Raw genomic sequence first — 15,187 nt, 5'->3', positions numbered from 1 at the left:
AGTAGGATTTGACTGCTACTAACTACATTAATAAACCATGCATTACATAGATATGTGAGCAGACACCCTTTAATACTAGACATTTTTTAACGTTAACAGAGTGTACTGGGGGCCTTTTTAACCCATTGGCCACCAAATGTTATGCGCACTGTGTGGCCTTCCACTCCAATTACTTCCTATCCTATATGTGCACTGCACACACTTCAACTGTCACATTCTTTAAATAAAGTTTTACCATAATAACCACTAATCAATGTGAAAAAAAAATGTTTCATTTACACTATGAAGTAGCTCTTTTTTATTTCGCACCATAAGTACCAGTCACAAAATCATTTTTGTATGAAAAATCTTGGAACACTGAGGCCCTTACATGGAGAGCAGAGATACTTTTTACACTTCCACCTTCTTTGTGCACACCACATATTCCACTGCCATGACCAATTTTATTTGGTAAAGGTAGGGGGAAAATGATGTGGGAAAAGCACCCAGTGCACCAATTCAAGGCTCATGCATGTCAGGATGGGTGCATATGTGGAACGTGCGCGTAAACCCTCTGCAATTAACTAAAAATAAAAAAGTCAAACTACCCCTGCAGCAAACATTTAGTGCAAATATTGAAAACATTTCTAAACTTGTCCAGCACATTGGCTAACAACACTTCACACCTGAAATTGCCAGCATCTGAACAAAAGTTTTCTATAGATGTGTGCTTTCTTACTAGGACTTTTCAGTGCACTCAAGTTAAGCAAAAAGTTTAATTGACCAAGGTCAAATTAACAGGAGTTGACAGCAACAACACAAATATACCTGTTGAAACATCTTTCATAATGTGTCCTCTTCTTGTAGCTTCTTTTCAGCAAGCGAACGAACTATTCTTGAAACAACACTTTGCTACATTGAACTGGGCTCCTGGCATAAGTAATCAAAATAAAACTTTAAAGAAAACATGCAAAGCATCGTACTTACCGTAAATGTTGTCATCCGATGCTCCTCAACATAAAGGCTGTTTTCGCATGTGTCATAGTCAAGGCTCTGGAAGTCAATACACGAGTAGCAGAAGCAATGATTAGCAATATCAAATAGAGATGGTGTAATGATACCCTCAGACAGAGGTGTATATTATAAATAAATTCTGTCATTAACATCCAAAGGATTAAAAAGCATTAAGAAATTCTGGAGTTTTACATGAAGCACACCCTAGTGGAGGAAATCTGCCTTATTTCGACATCCTGGAGTTCTTTAATATGCACCTCACACACAGTACACAAGTGTTTTTGCATTTTACCTCCATTGAAATGCGGCTGCCGCAGGAATTGAAATGCAAAAGTAGATCCTTTATTATGCATGAATTACCATAACATACTTGCGGTGTTAAAGCAGCTGCATAACTTGATGGTTTCCACAAAACCAACTGCCACAAGAGCAAATGGGTCAGATGCATGCCCTTACCCTTACTACCTTACCCTCATACATGGAATATTCTAGCAATGTGTCATTCTGTGCACTAAGAGGCTGGATGCAAGAAAGCCACAGAAACATTATGCATTTGCAATGAATTAAAGGTTGCTCTGGAAGAAATGTCCGACAGGCAGACTGCGTCTTTCAGTTCCAGCAAAACATTTATAGTCACTGATTTTCCCCCTTTATTGGCTTCATTCAACTCTTGTCCAACACCATGTCATCAATTAATATCATCTATCTTAATTCAGTTTTATTGTTAAATAGCCCACAGCTTCCTAGAAACTACAGGTGTTCATTCGAGGTTTGGCGCTTATAATTGAATCGTAACAAAATTAAATGTACTAAATTCCTTGACGCACAGTAGTTTTGAAATGTTTTCAAACACTACGACACCAACTCGCGCCTCCCTCATGGGAACCGATACACGGACATGGGTGAATGATCTAATATCCAATCACTGCAGTTGATCATACTCGATACTCTGAGATAGAAACATTGGACTTGCGCAGCAAACATTTCACACGGCACACAAGTATACATCCATCTCTTTTTCCCCAAGGATTTGCCGGCTTCTGTACAGTCCACTCGAAAGAAGACGGTATACTTGAACGTCTTCATTTAAAGATTCAAGTTTGTGAAGCAGCTCACCGACGTACCTCGTACTTTTGTGAAAGTAGGTTGAGTGAACCGAGTTCTCGCATACGCTTGATCGTATCTTGGCCGCTTCCATGGCTGTTGATCGACTGTCAACACGGAAAAAAAAAAGAAAAAAAGAACACGAAATGTAGGCACAAAACGCGCCTTGTTTGCATAGGAATTACGAAAGGCCAACCGGTGTGTACGCGCCGTCTTCTGAACAAGCGCGACGTCGGTACAACGCTAAATAACGCGCGACAGACAAAAAAGAAAGAAATGTAAACAGAGCCAGTCGGCGACCGCTCTTAGTCATCACCCAGGCTCCACTTTTTTTACTTCCCTGGCCTGTACAAAAATGTGTCACTTCCCGTTGCACTAGCGTGCTGTATCAACCAGCATGAGATTACGCAGACAGGCCCCTGATATCAGGGATGCTCAAAGTTCTTCATTCAGCCGAGCGATACCCAGATGATTGCTCAAAACACGGAGTCTCTAAGACGTCGAAATACCACACAGCGAAACCGTAGAGCAAAAGAAGTTCTTGCGTAAACTTAACTCTCCCTGTTGACACGGAAACGCCCTTGCACAAAACGTGACAGAACGAACGGGATGATGGAATTCCTGTGTTTGTGCATAACGTTGATCCTGCTGTCAGCTACAGAACAAGTGCGTCGCGCGAACTTGACGCGACTTTGCGCAATAAACAAGCTGGTCAACTTACGCTAGATGATGATGGGAGGTGGCCCGCTTCAAAAAGGGGCGTTCGCTCGTCATCACTGTCTCGATTTGAAGAATCCACCTTTCTTCGGACACCTGGCATCGCTCCGCAATCGCCCGATCGCCTTCATACAAACGGAGAAGCGGGCATAGGAGGGTGTATCGATGACCACCACGTGACAAAAACTTCACCAAAATTTATAAACAGTTGCGTATCGCGCTGCTTTATTAGCTAAGATTAACCACCCGAACAATTATTAATAATAAAAAGGAAAAAATTATTAGATCAACTAATTATTTTTAAGCGCTGATTTTCGCAGCTACGAAGCTCCGGTCAATGCGTGTGACGCTGAACTCAGCCTCTTTTTCAACACGGAGCTGCCATACTGCAAGCAGGTATGTTGCGTTTCTTTTATAAATCGTGTTTAATCATTACTGCCTACTACTTGTACTACTGTAATGTGTGAAAAATTACGGACTTTATTTTGTGTAGTCATCGCTAAACGCAATATATCGTTGTTTTCCAGGCTGTCCGTGGAATAAATCACGATGGTAAGTGGCGTTTCGCTCATGAGCTGCGCCGTGGTTTCTGCTCTGTGTCAGCTTTGGATGTTTGTTTGGTAGCATTTATATCAAATAAGTAGTTCAGTGTTGCCATGGGCACAAAAGTTAATGGCCGTGTTAATAATTACTACAAGGTCTTAATCGTTGCAAAGCTGACAGCGCGAGCTGCCGGCATATATCGGGCTCCTTGGTGTTAGCAGCGCCCAATGCGTCGTGCTGTCTTATTTCGGTTGCTTTATCTGCTTTTTCAGCCTAAGCAACTGAAGGAGATCAAGGAGTTCCTCCTGACGGCGAGGCGGAAAGATGCCAAGTGTGAGTTCCGCTAAAATGATCATTCGTAAGTCATGTGCGCGTACACGATCATCATAAACTGGAGTGTGCCAACATATTTTGTTTCGGCTCAGTAAGACTTCTAGAACTTTATTTGAAACCGCTGTTTTGTGCTGTTTTTCTGTCTGTTACTTCGGAGACAATTACATATACTTTGGATGTGAGAGTATACAACTAGGAATAGCTACAAATGCCGTCAGTGATCATGAAACCATAGGTTTTTGAGATAGCAATGAGACGACGAGCACGAAGCGGTGAAATTCAGCGAGAGATGGTTTGTAAGGCCGGCGACATGTAAGTAGAAGGAACTGAATCACGTAATCAGGGGCTGCAAGACAATTTACATTAGAAATTTACAGTTGAAAATAGAACGAGTAATAACATTGAATTACGTTTGAGTGGTGCTGACTATCCATGTTAATAGGAACTGGGTTAGTCATCTGTGGCTTGTTGGCATAAGTGAAGCCATTTATCATTCCTTTTTGTACTGTTTTGTAATTAACATAAGCCAACTTGTAAACTTTCGAAACTTCTGTGGCCTCTGTTCTGTTGCTGTGCAGCGGTGAAGATAAAGAAGAACCCTAACAATGTGACCAAGTTCAAGGTGCGTTGCAGCAAGTACCTCTACACGATCGTCGTCACAGAGAAAGAGAAGGCTGAGAAGCTCAAGCAGTCCCTGCCCCCAGGTTTGTGTTCAGCCCTTACTGTGTGTGTGGTGCTGCGTTGCTGTTGCATGTATTGGTTGTTCTTTTCATGCAGCACTATATAACACACATCAAAGCAGCGTGACTTATCCAGCTCTTTAACACCTTCTTTCTTGGTAAGAGTTCAAGGCAAGAAAAAAAAAAGTTATTCAATTTTAAAACCTGGCCAGCAATTAAAATACCTTAAAGGAGTACAGATGTGCGATATTTTCTACTCGTTTTTTATTTTGCGTTGAATGAAAATTGTATATGCAGCCTCTAAACCACAGGAAAAAATACTGGTGAGCCTCGGGAACGTATTAGTTTAATATAAGCTCTTCTGCAGCCAATTTTGGTTTTGTTTACTAGGAGGTCACTGTGTCGTGACACCATGACACAGACGGTTGTCACATGGGGCAGGACATTTTGACACTTGTTCTTTAGTCGCCTCCTGTGCTACTTATTGAAAGAGCTGGAAAGAGCATCAGATTGGCACACTGTATTTTTTCTGGGGTTTGGAGGTCCCGCACCTTCATTTAACAGAGGAAACATCAGTGTGCATCTAACCCCTTCCCTGCCACACAACTACCCTGAATTCTGCCCCCCAAAAAATTTTCAAATTGCTTTTAAGGACTGCAGTTGCCCATATTTCAACCTCCTCAGAAATACCAAATTTGCTATGGATTGTGCGCTGCCATCTCCCAGAAGCACATATAAACACTGAGATAAACCCAGCTCGTCCAAGGCATTAAAAATATTGACAGAGCAGAGGTGCAGTTTACTGCAGAAATTATGGTTGCATTCTGGTGTGTTATCCATGTACTATCAACTGTTTGGCACTGTGAAGTGCACTCTAAAAAAAAAAGTTGCATCCTTTCAGGCATAGTATGTCGTTCACAAACAATAATCATCTGCCTTGCTTGAGTTTTCTCTCTGCACTCGTTACTTTTCTGAGAAGTGCTATGTAAGGCTTTTAGCATGCATGCCGTTCACGACCTGGAAGTACTGAGTGCTCCGCGTTAAAAGGAGAGGCACGCAGCGTAGATGACAAATATTGTATGGGGACAAGATAATCCCAACGGGTGCAAAGTTTCTTAGAGTGCATGTTTTCATTGTCATTAGAACTCATAACTAGAACTGCAATTCACAGAGCTGCAGCTTTCTTTTGTTTGTGCTTGTTGGGTGTGTACGTTGCGCATCAACTGCAGCCCACAAAAATTTCTAAAGTCTTTTGCCTAGACATTAATCTGTAAGTAGCGCATAAAAAGTATTGATGATACAAGCCGTGTACTACTTAAACACAATACAGGGGAAGGTGGGAAATGGAAATTCAGGACGGTAAGCAATACGAGAACAAGGTAAAAGCGGGAGCCAGCGTTCCGACAAGTGGCCTTGAAAAAGACGAGTCCATTTGTTGAAACGTTGGCTCCCGCTTTCGCCTTGTTCTCGTTTTGCTCATAACAGGCATAGTTGTAGTGGGCAAGCTGTCCAAAACACAGTATGGGTTAGAGCAGTTGTAGTGCTTACATGAAATAATTGTTCACAACGTAAAGGTTTCTCACAAACACCCCAGCGTGCCTCGGTATCGCAGTGGATAGGCAGCAGTGGATAGGCAGCTTGAGGTTGTGGGTTCAATCCGAACTACACTGGCTGCATTTTGATAGAAGTGAAATGCAAAAAACTTGGATGCTTAAGCTTCGCCTCTAAGAGCAGAACGCAATAGCATTATTAGGCCCCGTTGACGCCGACACCGGATATTCTGCGACACAGGGCCTGACAGAAAACAATGATGGGCCAATCCCGGCGGCAGGGCAGGGCAACGGCTAATCCCCCTGTGAACAAGGAAAAAAGAGTTTGTTTGGATTCCTGTGTAACGAAATTGTTTTCTCATATGTTCAAATTACAATCTGACACTATCATGTCTGTAGGTTGTGTGTAAGTTTTATGAATTTTCTTATGCATTTTACTTAGAGAAATTCAATTAGTTTAGTAATGTCTGTGTACCACGTGGAAAGCCTGCGTGGTTGTGGTTTGGGGTGATCTGACAAACAACGATGCCATCATTGGGCCCTTAATGCTATCACATTAAAAACTCTCTTGTACTTACAAATCAGATGCATGTTAAACCGAGATGGTCAAAATTAATCCGCAGTCCCCCACTACAGCATGCCTCTTCAACGGGTTGTGGCTGTGGCACTTAAAATCTCATAATCGAATTCATTTTTGTCACTAACACTCCAAATGAGAAAATTCACTACACAGCAACTAGTAGATGTAAAAGCTGAAAATAGTCCTTGTGCATTAAATAAAAGTAATTAGAAAGCACTTTTAAATTTTTATTTGAGATCCACTTGTCCATGACCCTTGCACCAATGTGATTTTACAAACATTAGTGGATCAAAATTCAAAAGGCCTACAAACAGCAAAATAATTTTCTGTGCAGAAGTAGCGGAAGTTTAGAGCCAACAAGTTCGTGTCATTATTCTGTAAATTAACATCTTATATACTATTCAGATTTGTCGGAAGCTGCTCTGACGGTATTGAGGAACCTTGTGTCACTAGAATAATGAGCCATGCAGTATAGCATTTCATCATGTTATGCTAGCTGGGAAACAAGTGGCTACAAAGCCATAAATTGTGCAAGCTTTTAATGGTGCAATTTTTTTAAATTCTGGAGACGTAGGTGTTGTTTCAAGGCTTCTTTGCTACATGTTGCATGTTGTGTTGCTAGTCAGGGGCTGTATTGGCCATCGGCTACTTCCTGGAATATATATTGCTGTGATTGCCTTGGCCAGTAGGAACGTACATGTATGATTGTGACATGTTGACGAGGTCATTTGCTGTTAGATTTTTTTTTTTTTTAAGGTCGTTTGTGAAGAGCATTAATAATGTAATTGACAGAAACATGAAATCAACAAATGATTTTGGTTTGGCAATATGTGGAGAGTTGTATGAATGTGTTAGCTTTGCATTAAGAGCTGATCACGATGTACAGTTCCTGAAAACTGCATAGCTCAGTGCCTGTGGCATTCTGCTGCTAAGGGCAATGTAGCAGGTTCGATTGTGGCCACATTCCAATGTGGATGGAATGCAACAGTCTTGTGTTCTAAACTGGAGCACGTCAGCTTCTACTGCCAAACCAAATTGTGGGTTTTGATATCTTGAAGCTGCACAGTTTATCAAGGGTGCCATAGTGGAGGGCTTCAGATTAGTTTTTACCACTCGGGTTCCATCTGGTTGCTGAGTGGACCGTTTTAGTCACTAATAAACAAGCGTAGTGCCATTTCATCTGCCACCGACAGCTTCACGTTTACCATCAGCACAAAACCACCTGAGTGCAAGGGTGCGGGGAACGTGTGCGCAACTGATCCCTACACGGTGCTAAATTCAGTGTTGTGCACATGGCCAGCACTGCACTATAATATCGAGGACTGAAGAGCTGTACTTCCCGAACTTGTAAAAAAAAAGTGTATGCAGATCACGGAGACTCGTTTATCATAATTGCGTATGTGTTGGAAGCTCGACGTGCTGCTTTGTCATTGTTGTGAATGTGGTTTTGGTGATGCACCTAATCACCACTCCACTATAACTGCATTGTTTGGATACAAGCTGGCTATACTTTCTGTACAAGCTCAGGTTTAATCACTGTGGCATTGGCACCAGCCTGTCTTGTGGCGTGCTGAAAATTTGTGCAAGCCAAACAGCTTGCAAACCTTGTCTGCTGTTAGTGGTGATGCCTTCATGGTGAATGTGCATTTTTGAGTGTGCATATTTGGACAAAAATATGTGGGACTTACTGTTACATTGAATTACAAGATGCCTACCTAATCTTTCATGTGTGCCTTTCGGTGAGAGAAATCTCTAGCCTTTCTATGGTTTTCTGCTATGTATGAAATGGTGTGTATAGTGCAGTGAGCTTCAGGCGCACAGTGCCAAGTTACAGCAAGCACATTATCAGTGGTGAACAACACTGTCGTTGCCTCAGAGTGCTGCTCTCCTTGTACCAGCCATAAACTAGGTCAGCCTAAAAGAGAAAACTCGCAGTTTAGCACATTGCTCAAAGCATTTTTGATCATAGGATGAGGTCATGTTCATTGTGAACATGTCAATTTATTGGGTTTTTTTTTCCCTAACATGACTTTTTTTTTTTTTCAGGTCTCCAGGTGAAAGAGCTCAAGTGAATAAATGGATTGCTAAAAAATTTATTGTTTGGTGTGTCTTTTTTATGCAGCAAATGCAGGATGAATATGGTGAAAAGCATATTGTACATATTTGATTATGTTAATTTGAAGAAAGAAGCCATTTGCTGGCATGTGATAGATTGAGCAGTAAACTGGCAAATTTCGTATGTGGCCTCTGTGTACTTTGTATTATATGGCTTGCTCTAAATTTATGAAAGTTGAGTCAAGGGTACCAAATTATCCGTTGGCTTTATCGTTGACTTCGGGAGTTTTGTTTCTATGTTCAAGATCAGGCAGGCCATATCTTGCTCTACTGGGACACGAGCTAACACTGGACAGTGAAGAAAATGATCACAGCTGTTGCCAGTACCAAATTGCCTTGCTTTAGAATATGTTGGTCCAAAATGAGCCGTTCTGCTGACAGTTGGTTCAGTGTGGTATTGGGGGCAGTCTGATGGCACAAGATGTGCATTAGTAATGCCACTTTTGGAACAAGCCACACATGCCTTATTCAAAAAAGTTGAATGACCCACAGTCTTCCACTATCAATAAGTATGGCCAAATGGCAATACATGCCGAGTGTATTTGCATAGCCATTGGACCATGAGGGTTGTTGGGCAGTTGGCTGGTTTGTAGCATAGCAAATGTTTCATAGGTCTATCATCTGGGCATTTGCTTATGCAGTCTGCATAAATTGGAACGTAAACAAGGAGAATAAAACATGACACCTATAGTCGGATACAACTTTAGAAAAAAAGGGGCGTTTACTCCTCCGAGGCGGGTGCACCAATGGGCGCGCATTCTGGACCGACGTCATGCGCCGGACGGCCGGTGACTTCGCCACTTCGGTCATCTGGGCGGGGCCTCCCCTTTTTTCTAAAGTTGTATCCGACTTTAGGGTGCGATCTTGTACGCGTTCCAAAATAGAACGGAGGTCGTCCGTTCCACCTAGCTGCACACGATTGGTCAGTTTGAACCGTGACGAATGCCATGACGTCAACTGTGACGTGATATCTGCTGTCGGTCATTCCGTGTCTGCTATCGGATGAACACAACGGAACAGACCGCCTCCTTTCGATTTTAGAACGCGCACAATATCGCACCCATAATGCCCTTATCTGCAAGAAAGTGCCATGTGCAAATACTCCGTAGCTGATTTTCAAATATTGTACAGGCCCAAAAGCATTTTTTGGAGCCTTAATTGAGCCAAATGCAGGCAAACTTGAAAATGTTGTGCATGCTAGTCGTTTCCAATTTGTTCACTTCTGTATTGATAGCACAGCCAGCAACGTTTAGCTAGCTCAAGCAGGTGCCAGTTCTGCTTTCCAGTGCATTTGACAACGTCGAATTCATGGTTTTGCACCATAATCCACCACCTTTACCTGATGTCTCCTGCTCCGTATTGGCATTATATGATGGGAACTGTAAAAGGAGTGCTTAAGTGGGAAATTGCAGGTGAGTAAACCTACGGTAAAAGAAGCCGTTAATCAAGAAAAGCTTCCTAAATGAATAAAATAATCAGCCTTATATGAAATGCAGGAAAAGCCTTCTGAAAGACGTGCTGGAATTGTGGCAGGAAAAATTTTGAACCAAGAGAAGCTTGAGCAAGCACAGGAGTTTTGCATTACAGTAAGTGCATGGTGCACATTGCTATGTTGTGGAAACAGTTATAGAAGCCAATCTACGTTGCTGGTAGAGCTTTGAAGTTTCACTGCTTGTTCCGTTTTTAATGTACAACTGAGACTTCAGTGTACTTCAACTGGTTAACTTCAGTTGTAAACAGAGGTTATAAAACCAGAACTGAAGCGCACACAAAAATGTTTTGTTGAAACCATAACTCAAGCTGGAACAGTTCTCAGTAACAGTATTTGAGAATGAAATTGGGAAAAATAGCTTCTTTTCCTGATTTCAATGCCTTAATTTGCAAAAAACAAAGTTGGCAGCACATTCCTTGGAGATTATTGGCAACATTAATGCAATTAGTAACACGTGTGTAATAGGTGATAGGTTATGAGGATATAAAGATGGAAGTAACAAGTGGAGCTGTGATATGTACAAGTGCACAGTGTTTATTAATGAGCTTGACAGGCACATAGGAGTGGCCGGGCTCATCTCTTATAGTTTCTTTTTCATTGGAGAGCAGCACGCACCGATTGACCCAAGTTGGCATGAAAATTTTAGAAATGGCCATCATACCAAAAAGTACACGAAGCTCCTAAAGAGTGCTAATCACATTAGAAGGACTAAACTTGAACTGTTTATAAAAGTAGTTCCTTGCGAACAAAAAAAGGTTTGTGAACTCGGTCGCAGGTTGGTCTCAACGTCGACAGCTTTACATCCATGCGCCTGTACTTGTGGCCCAACACCATACTACCTCATCTGTATATGCACACCCGCCTTGGGTAAATTTAGACGTGGCGGTTCTCAGCGTGACTCGTCAGCATTTGAAGTTGGCTATAGTCGAAAATCTGTGGTGGGTGACCTAAATAATCACAGGAACAAAAAAGCACTTCCTCGCAAGGCCGTCACGTGCGATCACACTGGTATCTAAGCTAAAGTAGGCGTGATAAAAATTATGAATTCTGACATACTGTGTCCGATGTGGGTCTCCACAATGTACCCTCTTTAAACTATTTGTCGGATCAAGAAAAGCATGAATACCTTTCTTCACATGCTTCTCAGGAGCACTGCCATGTGTTCGTACAGAATAAACTTAAGCTGTTTAACCCCTAATGATTGCTAAGTTACCCAAACAAACCAATTCAAACTGTCTTGAACCGTTATTCTTTAGCTCCAGAGCTGAACCACGACCGATGAGTTTTCACTGAACAGGAATGATGAAAGTTCCAGTTCTACACTTGTAAAAAGCCATGCAGTGGTATGTGCAAAAGAAATTTCTTTCAAATTGTTGAGATGTAATATGCAGCATACCATATTCATGTACAAAGAGCATATCAGTTTGGAGCGTCCGTTCAAACATTTCATTGGCCAAAATGAACATATAACAGATATTCCAACAAGATTTTTCACTTTAAAAAAATTATGCTAATTGATATCCAAATAGTGGTTCAACAGATGGCTTGCACCATGAGCATACAGCTTGTTTGGACAGGTAAGTTGTAGTTTGAACTGTGTGAAATCACTTGCTTCCCTGACATCAACATTTTTTCCGTGTAGAACAGTTCACTTGGATTGATCGCACTGAGCATACTGGCTAAGTAAACGGCAATTTCATTGGGTTTATTCATTTGATTACAGCTTTATGTAAGATCTCGCGAATAGTTCGAGCACATGCAATACACCTGATAAGCACATGAGCATGCCAGTGTCCCAGGGTGTGTCTTACCGAAGCAGTTGCATGGTTCAAGTAAATCTCTGAAACGGCACTTACAAAAAAGAAGCCACAAAACAGCTGTCGCAGCTTAGTGCATAGAACAGCAAATTGGGGTGAGAGAAAAAAAAAAAGAACGACGAGAAAAAGCCACTAAAAAAAAAAAAGGTCTCACCGAGATTTGAACTCGGATCGCTGGATTCAAAGTCCAGAGTGCTAACCATTACACCATGAGACCAGAATGGCCGGAAATAAATAAGTTCGGCGACGGTACTGTTCATATTTGTTTCGTCCCGTTCCAGATTATTCAGTACCATTTTTGGTACACACGCAGAAAACCACAAGGCACTGCATCCTAGTTATTGGCAAGCAATTGTGCTTCGGAATCGTCAGTCGTACGGCAATTCACTGGGAAGGCCAATCCTCTTGAAACACAAGTAATATGAAGAAAAAAAAAAAAAAGCCGACAAACGTGCGATTTGTTGCGTGGCATCATCATTTGTATGGTCTCTGCCGAACCGTAAAAGTAAGCGCGGAAGGTGTGCACTGATGCGCACGATGAGAAATGCATACGAACTGAATGAAGCAAAAATCCAAAAAGAGGTCTCACCGAGATTTGAACTCGGATCGCTGGATTCAAAGTCCAGAGTGCTAACCATTACACCATGAGACCAAATCATTCCGACGCCGGGAATCGAACCCGGGCCTTCTGGGTGAAAGCCAGATATCCTAGCCACTAGACCACGCCGGAGATGTCCGCTAATGTCTAATTGTGGTTATATAAACATATCAGCACTGACGTACTGTCGCTGTACTTTCGAACGCTTTGTCAATTTGACAACAAGTCGCCACGTGAATCGGTAACATTTGCAGAAAGCGATAATGCAGCAAACAACTTACAGGTGTCCGCCATCAGAGTGTTGGATTTGACGCCGCACGTACGTACGTACGAAAAAGCAACGGCCAGGCCAAAGGCAACTAACTGTACCGTAGAAGCTGCGGTGGACGATTGAAGCGCGTCGTAGAAGTTATTGTAGCGGACGTTGCACGGTCCTTGAAAATAAGCACCGGCGCGGTGCCGTGTGTGTTCCATTTTTCGTCGTCTTTGCTCGCGCTCCAGTTTAAACGAATGCAAAGGTAATCAAGCAAACCCTTGTTAATATGAATTGTAGATATATTAGTGACGAAAAGAAAACGAAAAGCAATAATAATGAGTGCTTGTATTTACCTTACTTGACACGTAATTCAACGTTTAAGTAAAGAGCAAAATAGTACGTGTTGCTTAATTTATGGCCTCTGAGATTACCAACGTGCTGAATCTCGAAGGCCATTTTTTAGGCAATGCTTATTTGAATTTGCTTGTGGAAAATACTTCAGGTGTTTCTTTTTATATAATCTAGCCTGTGTGTTTTGGGGTTTCATTGAGCTATTGTGTTTCACTTGGCTCATGTATCGGGTTCTACCCTAGCTATGATCCTGCAATTTTTTTTTTTTGGTAGCAGACGACGTTTGCAGAGCAAGATAATTTGTGATGGAGTTGTTTTTGATATAACAAAAATTATTATTTTACAAGTGCAAATAAACATGAGTCACGTGCACAGCGCACAGACATAGCTAGAGCTAACATCTTTACTCTCCTTCCTGTTGACTGGATTCGAAAGAGCGTTTATCAAACTGTGAGAGGGACCAATGGTGTTTGCTACGACATATGGGGCAAATGTATTTGTATAAAACGGTATCTTGAATTGAAAAGTTGCACCAGGTATATGCCGACAGTGAGACGACATGAATGGAGGTTTAATATGCGCCAATAAACCACCGTTCCGCGGACATATCGTTTCACTTCCGTCATTTGCCGTGAACAATTTTTCGGGTCAGCATTGTCTGGCTTCTCGCTTAAAATTTGTTTCGTAGATCGACACGTGTACTCATATAGTCACAAATAAGTTTCTGGAATAAAAACTCCATGCAACGTCGCGTACCCATATTACGAAGGTGTCGCCTATGCTGATTTGAAATTTGTTTTTTTTTTTTCTGCTCGGTTAATCGAAGGCCTCTTTTGCTCAATCTCTTTGTCGTATCAAAGTTTTTGTACATGGTGCATAATTTAGTAGACGCCGGAAACGAGTGCGGGCGGCGGCGGGATCCCGCTCGATCGAATGTGTACATGTACATCTTTGGAATACGTATTTTTGTACACGAGTGCCGGTCACATGTTCGTCAGCTGCCGGTTTGTTCGCGTGCAAAGCAATATTGCTCCTGGAAATGCCCCGGAAGCGAAGCGATTGAGAAAGGCAAGTCGCAGGCAGAAACTAACGATTCCTGGGGAAATAACCGAAGGGCACAACGAGCGCGATTCCACCAACACGCCCTTGGATTTGCTTTCATTCAGTGGTCGTTAAACATGCCGTGTGCAAACCACTCCACATGTCCTGTTTCAAAAACTGCAACATGAATGACCCAATATTATTAAACAACAGATTGTCGCGCTATCTATGTGGGAAAGAAAGTATTTTTTAATTGTTTTATTTACGCATATACGGAAAGAATGTAATTTTATTACGTTTATAGAGGACTCGAGCATCTGGATGCTCTAAAATATTATCGCATCATGTGGTCAGATAAAAGGAAGGCATTTTAAAAATTTGTCTCGAAAGAGCAGTGTATTTCACGTATGGTTCCATACATCGTTCTATGAAAGTCTGCGACGTAGCTTCAGATACCTGAAAGTGTAGTGGTGCAATTTATTCTAACGCAGCGGTCAATGGGCTCAGCGAGCTCCGAGATGTCCGCCAAAGTTTGATTGTCTCGGAGGCTGGAGCAAGTGCGGCGTAGCGGTTCGCGAGCTCTCCGCTAGGAGCGTGACAGACGCTGCGTGTCTCGTCCGGCGCAGCTTTCGCTTCTTGTTTGCTTGGACGAGAAGTTGCTCGCTCGCGTCTCTGCGCCAAATGCGGCTCGGAAAGATCGTTTCCCTGCACAAAGCGGTCCTCATTTGCGCCATGAGGTAAGTTGGCCCCAGTTCGATTCGCTTGCCTTTCTGTCCACGTTTCCGCCGCGCTGTGCTGCTTTCGGCCACCGCGCTTACGACGCGCGCGCGCGCATCCCGCTTTTCCCGATACGGGACGTTCTGACTTTCTTGCGCAACGCGTCCATGTCTTCTTCGGGACAGACATGTTTACCGGCAGTCCGCGAATCGAATCGAGAATAAGCCTAAGGCTCATTAAGCGTTCCCGACTCGTTAGTTGGCTTCGGACAAGAGAAGCGAAAGTGCTCATGGTCGACTC

General features: G+C 42.5%; 2 protein-coding genes and 3 non-coding genes across 6 annotated transcripts in view; 1 reads left to right on the top strand and 4 right to left on the bottom strand.

Annotated features, from left to right (window-relative positions):
* The window catches only part of ClC-b (chloride channel protein 7), a 48,383-nt gene extending 45,394 nt beyond the window's left edge, over positions 1–2,989 (bottom strand). Inside the window, exons 1-3 of the mRNA XM_065456284.2 lie at positions 2,819–2,989; positions 2,118–2,204; positions 967–1,032 (exon numbers count right to left, since the gene is read on the bottom strand). Coding sequence (XP_065312356.2) covers positions 967–1,032; positions 2,118–2,204; positions 2,819–2,917 — 252 coding nt within the window. The 5' untranslated portion in view covers positions 2,918–2,989. The remainder of the gene's footprint in view (positions 1–966; positions 1,033–2,117; positions 2,205–2,818) is intronic.
* Positions 1–15,187, top strand: part of LOC135921873 (uncharacterized) — a 221,653-nt gene that overhangs the window by 182,563 nt on the left and 23,903 nt on the right. The window contains exon 1 of one of the 2 annotated variants that reach the window (XM_065456271.2): positions 14,750–14,907. The exons of the other annotated variant lie outside the window; for it this stretch is intronic. The gene's annotated coding sequence lies outside the window, so the exon portion shown is untranslated. Of the gene's footprint in view, positions 1–14,749; positions 14,908–15,187 lie in introns of those variants that run through there. 2 annotated transcript variants of the gene reach the window in all.
* TRNAQ-UUG (transfer RNA glutamine (anticodon UUG)) lies at positions 12,070–12,141 on the bottom strand. The gene has a single exon. It is a non-coding gene; the product is annotated as a tRNA-Gln (tRNA).
* On the bottom strand, positions 12,505–12,576 carry TRNAQ-UUG (transfer RNA glutamine (anticodon UUG)). The gene has a single exon. It is a non-coding gene; the product is annotated as a tRNA-Gln (tRNA).
* TRNAE-UUC (transfer RNA glutamic acid (anticodon UUC)) lies at positions 12,583–12,654 on the bottom strand. The gene has a single exon. It is a non-coding gene; the product is annotated as a tRNA-Glu (tRNA).

Source organism: Dermacentor albipictus, chromosome 8, assembly GCF_038994185.2.
Source record: "Dermacentor albipictus isolate Rhodes 1998 colony chromosome 8, USDA_Dalb.pri_finalv2, whole genome shotgun sequence".
Classification (NCBI taxonomy): Eukaryota; Metazoa; Arthropoda; class Arachnida; order Ixodida; family Ixodidae; genus Dermacentor; species Dermacentor albipictus.
Note: the sequence above shows the minus strand (reverse complement) of the source record. Positions and strands in the feature narration are given on the sequence as shown.